The sequence below is a fragment of the Vanessa atalanta genome, chromosome 4 (genome assembly GCF_905147765.1).
Source record: "Vanessa atalanta chromosome 4, ilVanAtal1.2, whole genome shotgun sequence".
In the NCBI taxonomy this organism is placed as follows: Eukaryota; Metazoa; Arthropoda; class Insecta; order Lepidoptera; family Nymphalidae; genus Vanessa; species Vanessa atalanta.
The window spans coordinates 7,150,439-7,171,911 of record NC_061874.1 but is presented as its reverse complement, the minus strand read 5'-3'; the positions used below and the strand labels follow the sequence as shown (position 1 = coordinate 7,171,911).

The following is a 21,473-nucleotide window of genomic DNA, read 5'->3' as shown; positions in this document are numbered from 1 at the left end:
TCTTAATATTATTTAAAATGCAAATAGGCGTTAAAATATTTAAGCTTAAATATTAAACTGATTGAATCAGGCTCATTAGTAAAGAAGTAGTTATATCACAATTATGCACTTGTCGGAAAACTTACATAGATGAAGTATTAAAATACAAAAAAAACAACAGTATAATTTAAAATGACTCAATAACGGAAATGTCCCTTCCGCGAGCGTTCCTCGTGATAGACTCGCATCGGTGAATAGTTGCCGTTGGAACCGCCATTTGCATTCAGACCTGTAATTTTTAATTATAAAGATTAATATTTGGAATATTTTCAAATCGTCACATGTATACCTGTACACGACAACAATAAGTAGATGTTCATGCAAAACGGTTAGTGCATTATAATATTTTTCTCGTGCCTTTTATGCAATAACCCACACATACCTTTACCATTAACTTGTCCCTCCACTGTGCTAGCTTTATATATAAATTACAAATATTAAATAGTTTAATAATTTTCATAAATCGTAGTGCCACATAAAGTACGCGGCAAATGATAGTCAATATACAAAAACATATTGAGAAGTAAAGTATTAATGTATGAGCTGTGATGACAGCTGTCACACGGCCCGCGCGACCGCGCCGTGAGTCACCCGTCCTCGTTCACCACAAACGCGGGTTCGCCGCGGCAACGGTCTTACAGACATTCATACATATATCGACTCGTTCACATGAACACGATCATAAGCCGTCACGGACGAGTGCGGAAATTCCTTGCGACATTCGCCGGAATGTTTAAGAAAATTAAAACTTTGTAGGATGGATCCTCATGATGGATATCTCATAGCACCGAATGGACGAATCCAATATATTCTCTCACGTTACATATAATGGGAGTAAGGCTATAAGCACTATCCGTCCCATTAAATAATAAACAACTAACTAAACTGCTGCGGCCGTGACAGTGCGTAAACAAAGTAGATACATGTGAAGGAGTTGATGCGGCACGACGTCGAGCCGTATGCATATGAAAAGGAGTAGCTTAATACTCATGTTTTGACATATATACGAGAGTCGGTGTCATCCTATAAATATTTGCACGCCATTTTATTACATTTGGCGCCTGGCCCATGATAAAGTCTAATATTTTTAAGGGGGAAGAAAATTCTCTAGATCACTGCTTGCAACTTGCAAGCGAAGTGGATTTATATACCATTCTAGCAAAATCGTAAATGGTTTTTTGGCGTCAATTTATCCAGTGTTACTATTTAGTATGAGTTATAAAATTAAGCATGCGAGGTAGATAGATATTTCGGATCCTCTTTTAAATAATGATATTCAATGCAATCCCTCCGTCCGTACTGAACTAATACAACTTACGGCAAGCCTCATTATCTTATCCACGTGTCTATTGAAATATTTCTAAGTAGGTATACAGTGTAAGACGCAATTGCAATTTTTAAATATAAATTCCACATTCATTTTAATTCGTTAGTTATATAACTAATAATCTTTTTGCGTTTTGAGCGTGTGGGTAGGTGTGGTATGTAGTGGTGTGGGTGCGTGTGGCGTGTGGTCACCTTGCAGCAGGTGGTGCGGCGGCGCGACGGCGGGCGCGGCGCAGCGCGGCGCCAGCAGCAGGTGGTAGAGCGCGAGGTACACCGCGGCCGCCAGCAGCGCCGTCACGCCCAGCGCGCGGTACACGCTGCGCAGGGACTCCAGCGGCTGCTCCAGCGACACCAGCCCGCTCACTATGGCGCCGATGCAGCGACCTGCCACAGCGACAGCGACATTGCAGTGGTAGGGCGAAATTGTTCATAAATATTTTTGCCGCTTAATAAGAAATCGAGCAATAAAATACTTAGTAATTAATTTTTACGAGCTGCGTACTTCCGGGTCGAAAGAGAATCGTCAAAACTATTTATCCTCGATGGTAAATACTAGTGCATATGGGCAAATAAAGTAAAAAAAATCACTATGCGTTATTGACTTACCGATACAGAAGTGTGCAATCACAGGCAGCGCTTGTCCAGTCGTCGTATACTTCTTGGGTACGAGGTGTCGGAAGTACAGCATGGCCGTCACCCACACGAGACTTAATGTGAAAACTTCTAATAGTTCGCAAACCACGACCCAAGAATATGACTCACTGTAAGCGAGACCTGGAATAAGAAAATATATTTAAATTGTGTAAATAGTTATTTATATGAGAGTCGAGTGACTGCTATAGTTCTGTCTTACTTTTGTTAATTTACATTACAATTTAAGTGACCTCCTTCGGAGTAAATAATTAATTACAATTTATTATCATACAACACCGGTAATTATCGGTATTGTATGGTATGTGGCAGAGGTTTACAAAATTCTTATTGTTTGAAATTTTGTGAAATCTCTCAATTTTCATGGTTTGGCATTGATGCTGCTATATTAATTATGTTATATTTAAGTTTTCAAAGACAAATCTAAAATTATTAATAAGGAGTGCATTAGGCTATATTATTTAGTCGGGTAAGGAATTATCAATCATATCTAAATTCCAATCTGGTGGTGGTAAAAAAAGATCAAAGTTCACGTCGGAAACGTCAGCGTGGTCATGGCTAAAGAGTAGAATGCGAAACGAGAAGCCAAAGCGGCACCGACCCGTGTAGCGCAGACAGTAGAAGGTGAAGGCGGTGATGAAGACGTTGGAGTGGCCCACGTAGTCGACGAGCGCCTCGGCCCACCACAGCGCGGGCACGGCCGGCAGCGCGCCCGCCGTGAGCGTGAGGCCGGCCTCCAGCGCCGTGCCGTTGAGCGCCGCCACGGTCCACGGCAGGTAGGCGTCGATGGCGCTCCACAGCGCGCCCAGCAGCGCCACCACCGCGAACACGGCCGCCGTCTCCGCGCCGTAGCGCCGCACCGCGCTCAGCGGCAGCGCCAGCGCGCCCGTCGCCGTGTGCCACCACCACTCGGGCGTCGACAGCGGCATGCGTCTGCAAACGTCACACATTCGTAGCCCCCTCCGGTTATTCATTATATCTGTATTTATCCGTGTTTAACAATAAAGACATACAAATTGCGTTAGCAGTGGATTTTTTTTCCAGTTGTAATTATTAACAGCCAACATAATTGTATTTAAATTTTTTCACAGAACTTCATATCATCACTAAACATTCTAAAAGTCTCGACGATGGTTAAATTTGCAAATGTTTTGAATTATGAATACTTAAAAATTCCTACACGAGTACTAAGTGCACTTTGCATACATCAAAACAGAACATAAACAGGATACATAACTATTAAAAAAAACAATGTAAGTACACATTTTTCAGACAATATTTTAAATGTTTTTTAAGTAGTTTAAGTACTCATGATGAATTTTCATTAGGTTTTTTCATGATTTGCATTGGTATGAAACATGTTTGCTATCGCACAAGTCGCACAACTCTACATTTATAACAATGTTACACTAATGCAATCTTTATCAAGTATGCTTCGCGGTTATGTAATAATAGTAAAAATCAACTCATTACACGTTTAACCTATCGACGTATTGATGATATCATATAAAAATAAGTGATATATGAAAACAATCATTTACTAATACTATATTACAAATACCCACGTCAAAATCTGTAACCAATAATAGAATTACAAAATCTAAAACCGTAACTGGATGAATAAATAGTTTTGCCCGGTTTTTTTAAGTTGTTTTAATACAGCACAATCATTGTTTACGTGACTGCATTCAACCGATCAACGAATTGTTCTTACGAATGAATTAGCCGCGCGGTTTTGTATCCCTTATGCTTTATCTACCTAGATATGATGTCTACCCATCTTAATTTAAATCAAATCCAAAATTAAGAAGCTAACACAGCTAATGGTAGATGAATTACTTGCAGAACCCCAGTTCCACTTAAACTAAAGGGAATATATTATGAAACAATTTCAGAATTTTGATGTAGGTATGGATTGTTACGAATTAAAGAAAAATAGATCTGCCAAGATGAGAATTTTGAGACACGAGAATAGATAGATTAAGAAATTTTTACTTAAAGAATTAAAAACGATACAACGACAAAAATGATAACATGAAATATTTTATCACATTTAATTTAACGTCATATTATGAGAATTATGTTAAATAGGTATGAATACCTACACCGTAAGAGGAAGACCGAAAACAGGTGGATGGTCTATGTGTGTTACATGTAGAAGAGGGGAGTTACTGATGATATGAAAATTTATAGGTAGGAATGGAAGAAAATCACACGGCCACAAACAAACGAAATAAAGGCGATCTAATGATGATGTTGCAAACAACAAATGTCTACTTACGTGTCCACCAGCAATATGATCGCTCCGATCACCATGAATATAGCGTGCATCAAGAATGGTACCAAGTATGGCGTGTCTGGCATTTGCGTTGCTGCAAATCCAGCCAGTGGCGGGAAGATAGCCAATCCTAAAGTTCCGAATGCCATTTGCCTGCCAACGTCTCCTCGTCCCAGTGAGGTCTCTCTGGTGGCTATAACACATGCTGCACCCAGCAGTGCTAATGCTGCTGTTGGCCAAATATCCGCAAATATCCTGTTACCAATAAAAATAAATTATAATATGCTGCCTTTATCAGAAGCCAGCATAACAGGTGTTTTGATTTGTCTCTCAAAATTGTATTAGTAACACTTGGGAGCCTTGAAGTTGTAATGTCAGTGTACACTCCCGTACCGTGACCATAATCTCTCTACGATCATGTATTGCATTCCTATTGACGTCTTGAAAATTGTTAATAAGTCAACCTAATAAAAGTGTATTAAAAATACTGATATTTTTGCGTATTCATGTTTCAGAAACATCTAAAACTGATTATTTCAATGATTCACTAATTCTCTGACACATGATCATTGTAATATCAGTGGAATATTCTGCACGACTAGTAATCTAAAACGACTCATAATAACAATGAAGTTAAATATTCTCGTCGATAGTTCACTTAGTAATTAGTTTCACTTGTTTCACTATGTTATATCGGAGTGTTATAACGAATGGCTACTTGTGAATGCAGAATAAGAGTTCGGGCCGCACCTGATGACGAAGTAGGTCCAGAAGGAGTAGGCGGGGTCGCCCACGACGAGGCGGCACTCGGCGTCGGCCAGCACGCCGCCCGGCTCGTCGTACGGGTCGAGCACCTGGCAGCGCACGGCCGCGCGACACGCCGCGCCCGCGCCCAGCGCCGCCAGCCGCTCGGCCGGCACCGGGCACTTGGACGGGCCGCCTGCGGGCACGCGCACTTGTAGCACTCGTAGCCCCGACCACGGTCGGTATCGAAAATCGCGCTACTGCTAGCGCGACCGACCCGACCGAACTCGAAATTTGGGTAATTATGTTTGTTGCCAAATCATGGCTCGATTCAATTCAAGTAATTAACGGAAATACAATACGAAATTAAAAGGTTATATTTTTATTACGATTTTTAGTTATAATTCTACAAAAATTTCAATTTGATCAGTATTTAATTCTGAGAAATGAGAATACTCATTTCAATTTTTTTTAATAAATGTTACTAAACTCTATAGAACTACAGGAAAAACCGGTTGACAAACGGACAAAAAGGTACTGGAGTATTGATGACGGCTATGATATGATTCACACAAAAACTACAATTTATATCCATCACAGCACTGCAGATAGTTCCGGGTACGTAGTCTAAAAAAGACGAGCTTTATATAATATTCCACAAATATCTTTAAAAAACTTATTGTAAGAAAATCAATCACAATTAAAAAAAAGGGAATAGGTACACAAACTGCTTATTTATTTAGACATTGATATTTAAAAAAATATATCAATGATGTTCAGATCTCAGAGTGTATATCTCTCATAATTATTGTGATGGTTAATTTGTTTTAATTATTCATCTCGTACTCAGAAAAGACCTGCTTATTTCATTCGTAAAATTCTGCCATGTAAATCTATTTATATATGCCAGGTAACCGGGAGTAGAATATCATGACAAAACAAAAATCAAATTTTCTCTTTGACAAGAAATGGTGACGTATCGTGACGTACCGACGGAAGAATCGTGTCCACACATTTTCTACGGAAATACTAAAAAGAAACATTATAGTACTACTTTGTAATATTTCCACTCAAATTAATCTTTATGTTTGTTTTAAATATGCGAGTTCCACATGAGCTGCTAAAGGCCTGCATACAGTTGAACTACATTATTTTCTATTTAATGTCAAAGATTATAAAGCATTGTGACAGATAATATTGTTCCCTTGTGTCACAATGTTTTTGTCGTTACAATGATAGCTCACCTGTGCGATATGTGCACCAATTGTTTTCCATGGTCGAGTTATCCTGGGGCGGTTCCGGCGCGATCAGCGCTAGCGGCACGCGCATCCTGGCAGCGTGCTGCATGTACACGAGACACTGGCCGTTGTAGCACAGGTGCGGCGGATTGAACTCGAAGTCGTCATCGCCTTCACCCTCGTCCGTCACCAGCGGAGCTGGAGACTGTTACGATTATATTAATACTTAATAGTATTTTGGTAGTAAATTGAAACACAGACTTTCAGTAATACATTGTTCCTATATAATCCGTACCCGTATAATGCGGGATCTGTTACAATGATATTCGGACTAACCAGTTTTGATACTTAGTTCATTTATTTTGTCTGTTTCTTAGTAGCTATTTACTCTTATGGCACGCGTAAGCTCATTTAGAATGTACCTATAGCTATTCCAACCACAATAGGAAAAAGCCATGTTAACAAAATATTCATCTTTATTTCTTCTTCGATTGGAATAGACTAATATAGAACAATAGAATATACATATATTTGACTTACTGAGTAGTGTAAAATGTACAAGTTACGTTTCTTTATTAATTTCATAGCAATATACTTTCTTAGTTCAATTACAAGACCAGTCACAACTTCCATTCGAGTTAAGTATCCACGCGGCAATTTAAATATTTTTAGTTAAGTTATGTAAGTCTGAAATATATAAATATACGGTATTTTTTTTTAAAAAAATATCTTTATTTAAAGTATAAAAAACGTGGCTTTATGCTATGAATCGTTAAGCGTCGATTGCGGATAAGAAACACCTAGACAGGCGTTGATGCGCGACTAAATATGCTCGCTACAATGTGCGGAAGTACAGTATCTAATCTAATTTTAGTATATTTTCTTTTTTTTAACCAAAGAGGTTATTATCTTTTTATATTTATATGTCTTTAATCATTCTTGTTTATGTTATGGAATATATTTTTTGATTTTATATTATAACGTTGAAAGAAAAAACACTTTTTGTTAACTACCTTATGTCGCTACATAATATTCTGATTATTCGGTTCTGGTCTTCGCGTTGATTAAAGCCGATAAGTATTAAGTAGAAATCGTCAACAGAACTAATGTTTTCTATTTAATCATAGTTAGCTATGTCGCTTGAAATCGACAAAATAAAGTACCTACTCGTGGATTAGATGGTAAAATGATTTATTCTAATAATAACTGGTAATAACCTATGTTACTCTTTTAAGTTAATATTACTGGGTAATGGATGAGTGTCGTCTATAGCCGATTCTAAATGCAGGAGGAATAAAAATAAAATTTAAAAAATCTATTTTATCTTATATCTCAAATAATTAATATATGGTAATCATTATAAAATCTTGAAAAAATGGCGTTTTAATGTCGATGCACTTGTTATCAGAACTTTGATAGTAAAGTTGAAGTTGGATACAAGCATTTAAGTGGTATAGTCTTGTATTATAAATAAATATAAATTAATCAAGAGTTGTTCGTATAAGTAAAGCGAATTGAATATTTAAATTTAAGGTTTGTTTAACTTTATTCCTCTTGCCATTGGAATTTAGTAATTATACGACATGATAAATGCAGATATTTTAAAAAAGTCCTGCAAGTCTTTGTATGAAAACTCACGGTGGCGTTGGCGACGCTGTTGTACATGGGGCTGAGCGTGGTGGTGGTGGACGTGGTGGTGAAGGGTCGCGTCACCCACGTCATGTTGTCGTCCGCGCAGCCGTACTCACACGCGCTCACGGCCAGCACCCCCGACTGGCACGGACAGAAGATTATGCAAACAGTTCTATTTGATCAAACTTTCTTTTCTTATATTACAAACATTAAAATGAATTTGTTTGTTTGCCTTGCTTTCTCATCATGAAACCAAAATGGTTATATTATGAGAATATTAGACGAATCTAATCGTTCAAGACGACAATAAGTAAGGAAAAAAAGTCATATTAAGCTGAGAAGAAATTTATATACAGTAGGTATAGTACATTGATCAAATAAATTTTACAAAAGTTAAAGCAAGACTTGCTAATAAATAAGTGATATATAAAATGCCAATATTTAAAGTTAAATCACCTTCTCTCCCTCCCATCGGTTGCATCGCATGCCCTCTGTGCATACTTCTTGCATCACATAAGCGCCATCCGCGTCACACATGAACAATACTTGGGGACGACGAGCCTGTTGACCAATAATAATTTTTTAAATGTACAGAAACAGACTCCATGCAATATATACATCGTACCCATAGTAAGAAGTTTAATAATTGTGGCACATACATTATTAAGATGATATGTGTCAAGTTACTCACGGCGACTCAACCCCTACTTGTATACATACTAGCTGAAATTGTGGCTTTATATGCGCGTATTTATAAAATTTTATATATAGCACACGAACCGTCACTCCTCATTTAACTCTTCGATTAAAAAGGCCTATTGCCTTCCCCGGGACTCAAACTATCTCCATACCACGTTAAATCTAAATCGGTTCAGCAGTGTAAGCGTGACGAAGTAACTGACAGATTTGCTTTCGCGTTTATAAAATTAGATTGAAAATCTGAACCAACATTCCTATTTCGTAGTCTCTTCAAAATTGTCAAAAAACTTCGATAAAGTCGATACCGATCAGTAACATCCTTTGTGACAAAACCTTCTTAATAGGATTTAGTTAAAACTATTCGAACTCACGTGAAGAGAGTTATTAATTCGCGTATGAAATACAGTGCAAAAGCCCTACCCATAACTTTTTTATTACACTTAGCATTTTATAATTAAACCTATTCGTTATTACCTTGAGACATAAGGATTGCATGGGTCTCGTGTGTGTTACCTGTTACCTACTGACATACCGATTTCTATGATTCAGGTTATAACCTAGTTTAGAAGTTTTTATCGTGTTTTACATTTGTTGGTGTAGATGGGTGGTGGGCATGTGTGCTCGATATACACGGCCAACCCCAGCTAATCTTATATCAAATAAAGAACATTTCTAACAAATGGCTAACATTTTAAAAACAAAATCATCGACCAATTGTATTTATATTTCACTCAATGGCAAATAATTTCGCTCTAGTTTTACACCCATTGGATCTGCAAATTGTTGCAGAATTATTCCTTTCGTTGTAAAAAAGTATCCTCCCGAATTGGAATAAGGATTACATAAGCGAAAAGAAATTGTTAAGGAAATAATTGTGTTTTCTGATTGATTTTATTTATATCGAGGTCAATTCAACGATAATAATCTTAAAATTTTCAAAAAAAAAGGTTTAGACTAAAAATTCAAATACTTAACCCTATTAAAATAACGTCTTATTAAGGCCACAAAAAACCTTTCGCACATACACCGGTAACTACAAATTGAATAATATTGTGTTATTTTCTTTTTAAAACATTAGTACATAAAGTACACGTTTAGTAAAAATATATTTGTTACCTCATGTCGTTCCGTGTAGGGCACCGCTAACAGCAGCGTGTAGAATAAGGCACTCAATATAAGACACACGGCGGTGACTACTCGTAACAGCTTCCCAGAGCCGCTGGGGCCAGTTCCTCCTCCGGTGGACCCTCGGCCAACTGACAATCTGTCCAAGTGAATTTAACATGAATATAAGGTAAACAATATTCTTTAGACAATTAATAGAATGATCAAGAACAAGGATATATCTATTGCCTTAGCGTGCTCCGTGTCTAACTTAAAAGGCTTGAAGGATCTTAAAACATTATGAATGGAATTTAAACTATTGGTAGGCTTCGTTCGAGTTTTAGGAGTTGGTCGGGTGTTAGGCATGAGAAATATGCAGTTCAAGCTTGCTTCTTTTACATAGACTTAATTTTACATTTTCTTATCATATATTTCTCACTTGTCAATTAGCGGTCCGAGTATCGCAGGACCCAATAATGCGATGCAGGGCGCAACTGCTGATATCAGTCGAGCTTCTCCTCGGTCCAAGCCCACTGAGAGAATGTGCAGTGGTAGGAATGGGTATATCGACCCAATACCTATGACACAAAAATAAATTATTAGCGAATCATACAATTTTACGCCGTAGTGTAGTTAATATTGTTATTTATATTTTTAAATCAATTGCAAAAATATAAATAACAATATTAGAATTTTGAAAATAAACATTCGAGATGCTCCGCTTGAATTTCTTACTTTTAAATACAACATACATATAAGAATACATAATAATCAATGTTAATTCGCTAATTAAACTGGACAATGTTATAGATTCATTTAATTTCATTTATATTTATCAAAATATTTTTTTATTAGACAACTCAAACTAACAAATTCCTGTCTTAGCTGCATCAAAAATAAGAAGCGTCGTGTGATACGGCTATCTCCAAATGGCACACATCCCATACAAGTATCGTGCCATTATTCCGGAACGCAATGCAGTAGCGGAGCTCGAGGTGAACGGTCCCTAAATCATTCTATAGCTATACCTATAAGGAGACCACAATCCTTAGAAGGAAGGTTGCAACACTGTATGCGGGCATTACGATGCGATACAGCACGACGCTTGCCATTGGACCACTTTTTATCGTGACCCAACTATTGCTATTGATTGATGAAAACTTATTTTATTTTTGTACTTCTAAATATCAGAATAAAACTTCTTCGACGAAAATTAAATGACATTCGAATATTTATTCATATAATATAACGGATATCCGCTTTCTCATACAAAACTTGTTAGTAAATTAATGTACCCTACATGATGGGAGTTCAAAACCGTTAAAACTTCTAAATCTGATTTTTATGATGATATTTTAAAATGAATGTTGTTTACAATTTAAATCCAGAAACCAGTATTACTTTACTTCTAATTTGATTGACAGATATATTTTTGAACGCTTTTAATTTTGTATTTTGCGTTGGGTAATATTTCATGCTTACATTGTGTTTATAATTTATCGGCGGTGAAGAAAAACATAGCGAGGAAACATATCATCCACCTTTCCGCACTAGGTGGAACAAGAACCGATTTTTTCCTTAAGAAAACTGTAGGTTGAGCAGTTTAGTCATTTATAGGTAGGACCTACCTCTTTCTTCTACATGGTGAAAATGGATAAATTTATTTTCTGAATAATCTACTACTACTATTTTTTCGGTTCCAAGTTATACCTTAAAATGTTCTGTTCAATATTATTCGTTTACTATTTCGTCTATAGCAATAATATATTTGAATACGTTACCTGAAAGGAAACAGAAGAGCACACATTTCAGTGTAATGAGATTCTTATTCACGAGTTGCTTCATTTTTAGTTTTTTTCTAGCACCTTAGTTAAGTCATTAAATGTTTCAACATTTTGTACCTGGAAAAAAAATTAAGTTCAAAGATCAAAATATAACACAATGAAATACAAAACTGCCTAAGTACCGATTATTATAAAATATATCGAAGAAAAATAAAAAGAGAATAGTTAGCACATTTTCGATATCGATATAATTGAATAGACAAAAAGTTATGTCTAATTTTAATACTCATATTAAAGTAAATTATATAAACTGCCAACATCCTGTCTGAGACGTTGTATTATATTAAAGGAGAGTTTTAGTTTATACGATATTTTACACGTTATTGATCTAAATTAAAAATATATCCTAAGTTTTAGTCGCAGAGTATAAACGGCATCGTCTTTACTCGCCCACATGTGACATTTCATAGTAACTAAAGAAGGGGGGGATATCTGAATATCTGAGCACATTGAACATTGGTTTTAAAATAGGTGTCCCGAAATGACGTGAGCATCTATTGTCGTGAACTCATTGCGACATTGCCTACGAGTGGTTTTAACTCCGACAACATGTTCACAAGGCCTATTGTTTTTTCAACCTAACTCGACATGAAATGACTTATAGCGTCAGTTTATTATACAGAATTAATATTGATTTATGCTTCATAAATTCTAAATTAAACTTTATTCAATATATTGCTTAAGGTCTTAATGACCTCACATCTATTACGAGTCGACAACGCAATGAAATGTTAGCTTTTAATCACAAAAAGTCAAGGATTTATACTGTCTTAAGCATGTTATTTTTAAAAGAACTGCTATTCAATAAAAAAACTTCGTTGAAAGCAAACATAGGTGAGGAAAAATATTGAACAAAAGAAGTTTTAACATTTTTGTAATATTAGTAACGCAAAACAATAATTTTATAGATTGTAAAAATAAACAACCTATATTTTTTTACGTAACTTTACTCACTATTCGTGTTATGACAAGAAACTTTTTATAGTTTTGCTGTTTGTTTATTAATTTAATGTAGTAGTTTGTTTTCTACGGATTTCGGACATAACGCCTAGTACGAAAAGATTTTAATGACTGTTTTAGTAGGTTAGTTGCAATGTTTTCGTAAACAGTCAAATAACGTTAATATCCGTTTAACGTAAACGTCGAAATGCCCTACAGTTAGGCGGATTCCACCATAATTGCGAGTCTTGCAGGAGGGCTCGTGATGGTACGTGGTCACCTCCGTCCATATAAATTAACTCTAGAAGAAATAAAAGCCATTCCATACACCGTCAATCCACTTAGGCCCGTTAACTAGTAATTATACTGGCTTAATTACTGTTTAAACCGATTGCGTATCAAATATATTATATCCTATTAGGATTATGAAACCTTCCTGAGGTTAAGCGCACTCACATATAATATATATTTCTATACATATGAAAATGATCAAAAAAAAAGATCATCTGCGATTTATACGAAATAAGTTAAAACCCTGATCGTATCCACACAAAGTTTTGGTCTAGCCCCGCCATTTATACTAAGACTAATAGACAGATAGATAGAAAAGGAAATTAACAAGAATATTTTGAGTATGAGTTTTACCAGTGTAGACGTTGCTTAGTTTTCACATGACTGCTGAAGATTCGAGCCAAGCCACGATTTGTTGTTTAAATAACATACTACAAAATTTCAACTGAGATTGACAGCATTAAGCAATCTGTTGAAAGATGTCTGTAAAGCTAACATTATTAAAAATATGTCAAATCTTGCTTATCTTATATTTAGTTTTAACGTTTACTTTCGTCAATTTTGAAATCACGATTATACTTACTGAATCTAGGATAGACTACTACTCAAAGAATTTCATAGCACATCGTTTTTTTTTCCAGCGATTCCGTCAGCGTTTAAATATTCCTTAATTGCATGACAAAATGTTGTTTTCTAGACTCACAGCACGCTATAAGGCCATCAAATCATATAATAAAGCACTGGGTTGGAAGTACAATATTGCAAAACTGTGTATATTGATGGAACAAACTTAATGATTTCTAATATGTACTAAGCATTTTTTTAAATTATTGTTATAAATATGAATTAGCTAGTCTTTTTTTCTAAAAACCAGTTATTGTGGAACTCTTTTTAATAACTTGAAAAAAAAAATGTCTTTCAATCATCGAATATGTTCCGTTATATTTTTACAATTCGTCGAGCAAACAGAAACAGGTTTTAAAAAAAACGCAATTTATTGCGAACTGGAGTGGGATTGTGTCGGGAGTGTACGATGCCGTCACCGCTATAATCGGCGAAGGTCCGTCGCCATGCGTGACCGGCGACGCTTTATAACATTCGACTTCTAAGGGCAGTTCACACAAACACAGGCCTTTGATAAATTAATCAAACGTGAGAACATATTGTATAGTAGTATTACATAACAAACATATAGACTAAACCTACGTTAGCTAGAGTAAACTACGATCTTCAAAGTAATTAAAATGAAACTCTAAATAAAGTAACCTACTCGTAACTACTGAAAAAGGTTACTACTATTATTATTTTTTTCATTTTAAAATATTAGTAACCTCTTTTTTAACTAACGTATAACGATCATCGATGTCATGAATTTTATGAATAATTAAATTTTAACAAGCTTAACTTATACCGAACCGAACAGATGTCGGACGTCCGTTGTATAACGCGTAATAAACCAATAAGTTAAACGGTCAGTCATATCATACATTAAAATTCGGAACACATGTTCGGGCTCGTCATAGACTTTCAGTCATCAAAATTTATTTCACATTTAGTTACTGCATTTTGATGAAAACCAATATAGACTCAGGCTTACGTGTTCCATAATCACTTATTATTAAGTAATCAAAAAGAAAGCTTAGAATTACAACGAAAAGTATGGAAACCTTATATATATTTTTGGCTTAATTAGGTAAATAGAAATGGAAGCGGTCAGTGACATCGTTTCGTTGCGACAACCGCCTTACTTAATTTATTTAGAATTAGGAGATATAGGTTTGTTTTGAATGGTATTTAAAACAAGCTGATTCTACCGCTACATCCACGTAAATATTTTTCTCTTCGATGGCAATTTCATCATGATAGGTTCAATGGTTTTGTCGTGATGAGACAACTAAAAAATAGTCAGAGTTACTGACGAATTTATAACATTAGTATAGACATAGTATAGATGTTAATCATCGAGACCGAGACAGTATGAGAAATAGTTCTACTCGGTATAACGAATCGATAACCTTTGTGCAATATTTCTTGTTGTCTCAGAGAATTCGATAAGAACTTCAGTATATGAAATGAATGGACATAGACACGTTATTATTATCAGGAACAAAATGTGATGCTACAATGGTTAAAGCGTCATTTTAAATAATACAGTATTTAGCGTAGTTTATTTTTTACGAATTTTTGTGGCATAAGTAGGCAGATGGGTAAATGGGCCACCTGATGGTACGTAATGGATCACAATCTATAACTATAGGCGCCATAAGAAAATAACCATTAAGTATATCGCTAATGCGCCACCGACCATGGGAACTGAGATGTTATGTTCCTTATGCCTGTAGTAAAACTGGCTTACTCATTCTTCAAACCAGAACACATCAATACCTACGTATTGCCGCTTGGCGGTAAATTATAATATGATGAGTGGGTGGTACCTACCCAGGCGAGCTTACATAAGGGACAGGCGATTTTAGACATGAATACATTTACCGATGAATGCGATCGTTAAATAATAATAAGTAGGTTTACGATAAATGTTTACACATACGATGTAAAATTTAAAGCAACTTACTTTTCTATGTGATAAAATATACTAAATATTAAATAACATTGTAAAAATATTACGTTTTGCTCCAGTAGTTGCCATGTGTTTTAGAAATACAAGTCATCCCCAGCATGCTGACTCGCTATAATAATTACTTGCGGTTTGTAATCAATTACCAAAACGTCTCGGTGACTACAAAACATGATTCACCTAGTTGGATTTGCATGAATGCACGATCATATTATAGCCAGCCTGTGGTATAAATAACAAACTTAATGAATAAAGGGTTGTCACCGTATACTTATGTACCTATATAACGTTTGTTTTTAATTATAAATCTATGTTAAGAGACATACAATTGACACTCGTTTTAGAAATGACATCGTTTTTTTAACCCACCGGTTTGTGTATACACTAAACAGGCAGCCTTCAAGCGTGTAAGATACAAAGAGGGGAACTTATAAAAATGCGGGCATACATTACATTCAATGCAGCTCTGATTCATGTTTGGGATATAATTATATGGATTTTTTTGTATTCATTTTTTTATATTCTGAATAATAAATAATGGAACAGAGCTGCAATTAATATTATACTAGTTTGTTTTCAATATTGTTTCTACACATTTCTTCAGAAACCACGTAATATAAGGTTATAATTTAAGATTAATCATAATAATTAAAAATTTAGACATATATATTTAACCAAAAAATAGGTTTCATTTATCTTTTTTATTGGTAAGAACCTGACGCAACTTTTTAAAATCCATTAATCTTACTTGAAAATTTTAAATGTTTTCCTTCTTCTGGCTCTATGTTTTCTATTCTAGAGCTGGTTTATTATACTTACCATAAACTTAAATAATGTTGAGTTTATCGCAATTTATACTCAAAAAACCAATATATCATTTTGTCTTAAATATTAAATAACGTTTAACGATTCAAAATCATTCAATTAATTAAATAATAAAAAATTAGAGCATCATACTATTTTTTAAAAATACATCAAATTAACATGAACATAAACATAAGTTGATGTATAAAACCCAAATTAAATTATCAACTTACTTAAAATTAAGAAATAAAATCGTCGTTCTCAGACCTGATCCACTAAAATTAAATGTAAACAAGCTTTTACGATTCACTCCGTTTCTTTTATTTTCCGTTCCTTCTCTGATCTTGATTGAACTCGTATTGTTAACTTATGGACATGTTGAAACGACATTCACTCACTAAACTTTAAACACTTTACAATTTCAACATTAGAAATGGAATCACGATATTCTCAATAAATACTGTATTGCGTTGGATGTAAGTTAATACGCGTACGGAGAGAGTGGAACCACAGACTATGCTGTATATTTCTGCGGTTGAAATACAGAATAAGTGCAAAGTAAGTCTTGCACCGATAAGAACCGCACAGCGCGCCGTCACGCCGCGAACAACGGGGCCGCCAATGGTGGTGCTCGTTTCACTTACTTTTTACTTGCTTACGTCGCGATTACATCGTACCGTGGAGTATTTTGATGCGACTTAAATGTCAAGACATATATGTACTCGGACATAGTATGTATGTATCGCAAAAGTTTTCATTACCTTTTTAACGACTTTGCATAAACATACTGTATAATAATTCCAAGGACATGTATTTGTACACGTTATTACACAACAGAACTAGTTAAATGATAGAATAATGAAAGCATTTTCATTAATCTCAGCAAGCTTTCATTGATAAAATAAAAAACAATAACAAGCAAATACAAAAAAAAAGAAGACGATCTTTCGATAGAAATGCTTTTGTACAAGGAAAGCTTTTAGGAAATCATTATAAATATGAGTTTGGATTTAAAGAGTCTATGTCAATGTCGGTGTAAGGAAATCTTTACAGCGACAGTCTCCAGAGATCACCTCCATATCGGTCCATTTACTTGTCCATTTCGGTCCATTTACTTGTCTTCTTTCCTACTTAAAGCTTTAAAAATCCTACCAGTCCAGAATTTGAATATATTTTAATTATTTAAATATTTACCAAGAAATACAATAGTAAAAATCCAAATTGTATTATAATAAAAAACATCGACAACGATTGAATTATCATTAGAGACATGGTACCGTTTTCTTTGAATAACATAATTAAAACATATAGTCGATTTAGATTTCGAAAAAAAATTGTACTCTCAAAAAAATCACTCAAATAATATGACAATATTTCAAACTATATATATGTACATACATAAGTTAAACGTTTTCTTTTTTTAAACATGTTCGAAAGATTTATATCATTTTGTCGGCGCAATCAGAACTTTTGAAGTATAATGAATGGAAACTGATATCAGCCGATTAATGTTGTCATATGAATGCATGAGTGATGAGACCATGAGCATCCATAATAGCCACGAACAATGAGTGTGATAAAACAGGCCTAATGAATGACTTATTAGAATTGAGATAGCTCACTCTGATACGGCTGATTCATTTTTATGAGGCTTGGTGGTAAAAAATACATATCTAATACCACAATTAAATATAATTTATTCGTACTTAAGCCTACCACTGCGTTATCGACTGTAATTATTGTATATTCACTATTGTGACTATGAACAATGAATGTTTTTTTCATCATTCTAAAAATAATATAAAATTTTGAAAACGAATTCGAAATCCAAACAGGGTGTAAATCAGCCTTAAGCCTCGAAAAATGCATAATACTTTTACCTAAAAAGTATTATGCATTTTACCACCAATCTACATTTTCATACTTCGCTTAAAACAAAGTTAAGCGTGCATCGAAACTTAAAACTTGTTTATATCTTTGTGGTATCTTCCTACGCCAATGTCTAGGTCCCAGATCAAACCTGATCTCGCAATACGTATTCCGAAAATAAGCTCTTCGTGTAGCATACAGAGCTATATAGATTTATAATAACTTTTTCACTATTCCTTGGGTTATCCCAGTTTCAGCAGACTAGAGATGAATCTATGAATATGTTGGTTTAAATGAATTTATTTCATTCATTATATGTATCAATATGCCACATATAAGATAACTTTAACCTCTTTCTAAAAATGTCCATCTATTTAAAAAGAAAACACGCGCCCGTGTTTTAGTGTACAATTATATGTATGTATATATACATAAACATAACATAATTTTTTTTGGTATTTAGTAAAAGACTACCGAGGTTAATCTGATAAAGATGAATAAGATTTATAACACGTGGCTTCGCCCACGTTGAAATCTATCTATAAAGCTATAAAGTGCCTAGATACCTAGTAATTATTATTACATCGCGTCTCGCGTAATTATTATTACATTACTCATTAAATACTTTCTGCTTGGGTGATAGTAGGAGTTTCCTATCGAGGTAATTAAAACAAAGTTCAATATAAAAACAGGCAACGAAATTTTATCAACAACATGTTTCAAATTTGTGTTCTTATTTTAAAGGACATTTATAAATTAAATATATCCACTTAAACAGTGTTTGAAGTAATCATTTAGAAGAATATCCTATTGTGGCTGTTTTAGCTAATTCAGGATTATATGGCCTTAAATAGCCCATATGGGCGAGGAGTGGAGAGGAAAGCATTAGCATAATTGGAGGTCGACGGCGACTGAACCGGTTTGCTGCTTCGAGCTCGGCATGATATTACGTCATCGCTGACATCATATCATTATAATAATAATTATAGCAATGACAAAAAAAAATGTAAATAAAAAAAGGTCGGAATAAACCGTTTAGTTCATGAAACTAAGGAGGCGGCTGCGAATTGTTTTTATATTTTGCGAAGTAACTGTAATTGGTTTTAATTTGTAAAAATATTATTAATTAAACAGTTCTAACAATTTTTATTTCATTTAAAGTAACTCTATTAATGCCTAGCGCTAGACTTTTTTTACTTTTATTCTTCTACGATAGTGATATTCAAACACCGCATACTCTCGGTCAAAAACGTGGTTTACTACTCTATTAGGTACTTTTTCTATCAACTAATCTACACGCAAAATATATTCTTATGTATAGCCTGTAACCTTAAAATTGGAAGTTAATTAAAATAAAGTAGGTTGGTTTGTGATAGGCGCGGCGTTCTAGGAACGCAGCTGAAGTTTTATTAATAACTGTCAACACAAAATACAGTATGTAGGTCGCGTGGCACTCCCTGGCGGTCACCGCCCATTTCACCCTCTATCACAGACCACCCTTACCTCACGAATACCGAATATTCTATAAACTAAGTAGTTTATGAAGATTGTTGTTTGTAGAGGCGGAGTACTTTAAAGTGAAATGCAACACAAATAGATTTTTGATCTCCATGAAATTAGTTCTAGTTGACAGATTATTTTATGGCATTTATGTTTAAATTTGACTTCGGGCATGTGGCTGCCATGGCTGGCACATACATGGCGTAATCTGGTAGTTATATTTTCATAATCGTTCAAGGAGTTGTGAAATAGGACCACGATAAAATTTAATGAAGATTGAAATATTTTTCTGTGTTTTATTTCAATTTGAAGTTATCCGTTTCTAAAAAAACAGCCTATACAAAATTATGCGATCATTTCAGCGCTAATCACATTTATAATAAATTGTTTCAATTTCGTAAGTACATGGCCTGAAGCCTGGAAATATTTACATTGAACATTACACGTTATAATTATTGTAACTCAATATACGTAAAAAATTATTATAATATCACATAGCTCTCAGAGACTAGACACATTAAATAATTATGTCATGTTATAAATGCAAACGTATACGCGCCGACAGGTGTATTCTTAATTTCCAATATACGTTTATTATACGTTTAGAGATATATCAGACACAACTAACGACTTCACGAGCTTTACGAGGCACGGTCCTACACTCTACGACTTGTACTACAAGCAGGTCATTACACCGGCAAATATAAAAAGGTGCGCACTACCTAATTTGCTAGGCCGCATAAAATTTGTCTTGAGCCGCAATAATGTAATAATGTATTTCATGAAAAATAATATTTAAACTTCTGACTTTAAAGTAAAGTTAACATTCGGCCTTCACTCGGTATTTATTTAGTAGGTACAGTTGTATTACAATGATTATTATAAACAAACGACATGAAAACGAAAATGAAAATAATAGATAAGATTTTTATAATTAATATAATAATAATAAATAATAGATATTTCGCGCCAAAAAGTTAGTACTTCTACATCGGCAAGTCGTCATTTAGCCGTGGTGGCCTGGTCGGTTAAGCTTTGAATTCAACTCTTTAACAAAACTGATTAGGCTTCTTAGGTGTAGAGGAGTAGAATTAGACAAAAATATTAACTACTTCAGCTAAAAATTATATCCGAGAATTCGAATTAATTAATAACAACAACAGCAGGTTAGCATATGCAAGTCTAGCGGGCGATTTGCTGCCATTAAGCCAAATAGTTGACTAAATAACAAGAATTTTCCACATTTCGACATATTTTAATATGTACATATTTACTTTAGACTCATTTGATAAGTGAGAATACGACGAGTAGCATTTTGAAGATTTGAAATTTTACAGTTGCATTGGTAATTTAAAAAAAATATTTCATAAATTACACAATAACGGTGTTTACGTGGGATATAATCGATACCAATTAATAATTAATTATTTAATGAAAATTTATAAATATATTTATGATATATAAATATTAATTACCCATAAATATTTACAAACAATTTTTGATATATCAATATAGAATTTTAACACTTTGTCACTGTCAAATTAAATTTCTTCTTATTCTTTATCTATAAAATATTTTTATAAAACCTCAATTTTACACATTTATTTTCTCAATGTCTATATAAATATTTTTATTCAGTGAACGGATCGACGAACTCTATGTACGTTATCGCCATACAGAGTATTAGCACGGACTGAAATCTGAATGAAATGGTTCGTTCATAACATTTCAAATAATAAATCGTAACGATTGTTTCAAATTAATATGTTTTAAAACTGAATATTTATTTTATGGTAGACTAAAAAATGTCAATTTATAGAACCTTTATGAATTAAATATTAAATTATATTTTTTTCTATTAATAAAAATGGTCTTTTAATTTTGAACTCCAAAAATCCACTTATACCGAACGCACATATCGCATCGTAATGTCACTGTCA

At 34.3% G+C, this 21,473-nt stretch overlaps 1 protein-coding gene across 3 annotated transcripts; it reads right to left on the bottom strand.

Annotated features, from left to right (window-relative positions):
• Window positions 1-28: 28 nt before the first annotated feature.
• On the bottom strand, window positions 29-21,223 carry LOC125063855. Of its 3 annotated transcripts, none has more exons than XM_047670520.1 (13): window positions 21,009-21,223; window positions 11,493-11,612; window positions 10,151-10,289; window positions 9,724-9,871; window positions 8,365-8,469; window positions 7,915-8,049; window positions 6,283-6,481; window positions 5,045-5,234; window positions 4,298-4,549; window positions 2,618-2,949; window positions 1,972-2,139; window positions 1,558-1,749; window positions 29-268 (listed from the first exon to the last, which is right to left on the bottom strand). In XM_047670520.1, the coding sequence occupies exons 2-13, from the start codon at window positions 11,554-11,556 to the stop codon at window positions 177-179; spliced, it is 2,016 nt and encodes a 671-aa protein (XP_047526476.1). In that variant the 5' UTR covers window positions 11,557-11,612; window positions 21,009-21,223; the 3' UTR covers window positions 29-176. The 3 variants fall into 3 exon arrangements, with proteins under 3 accessions (XP_047526476.1, XP_047526475.1, XP_047526477.1); XM_047670519.1 differs by lacking the exon at window positions 21,009-21,223 and adding an exon at window positions 16,398-16,810; XM_047670521.1 differs by lacking the exons at window positions 10,151-10,289; window positions 21,009-21,223 and having other exon boundaries at window positions 9,724-9,839; window positions 11,505-11,518.
• Window positions 21,224-21,473: the final 250 nt, after the last annotated feature.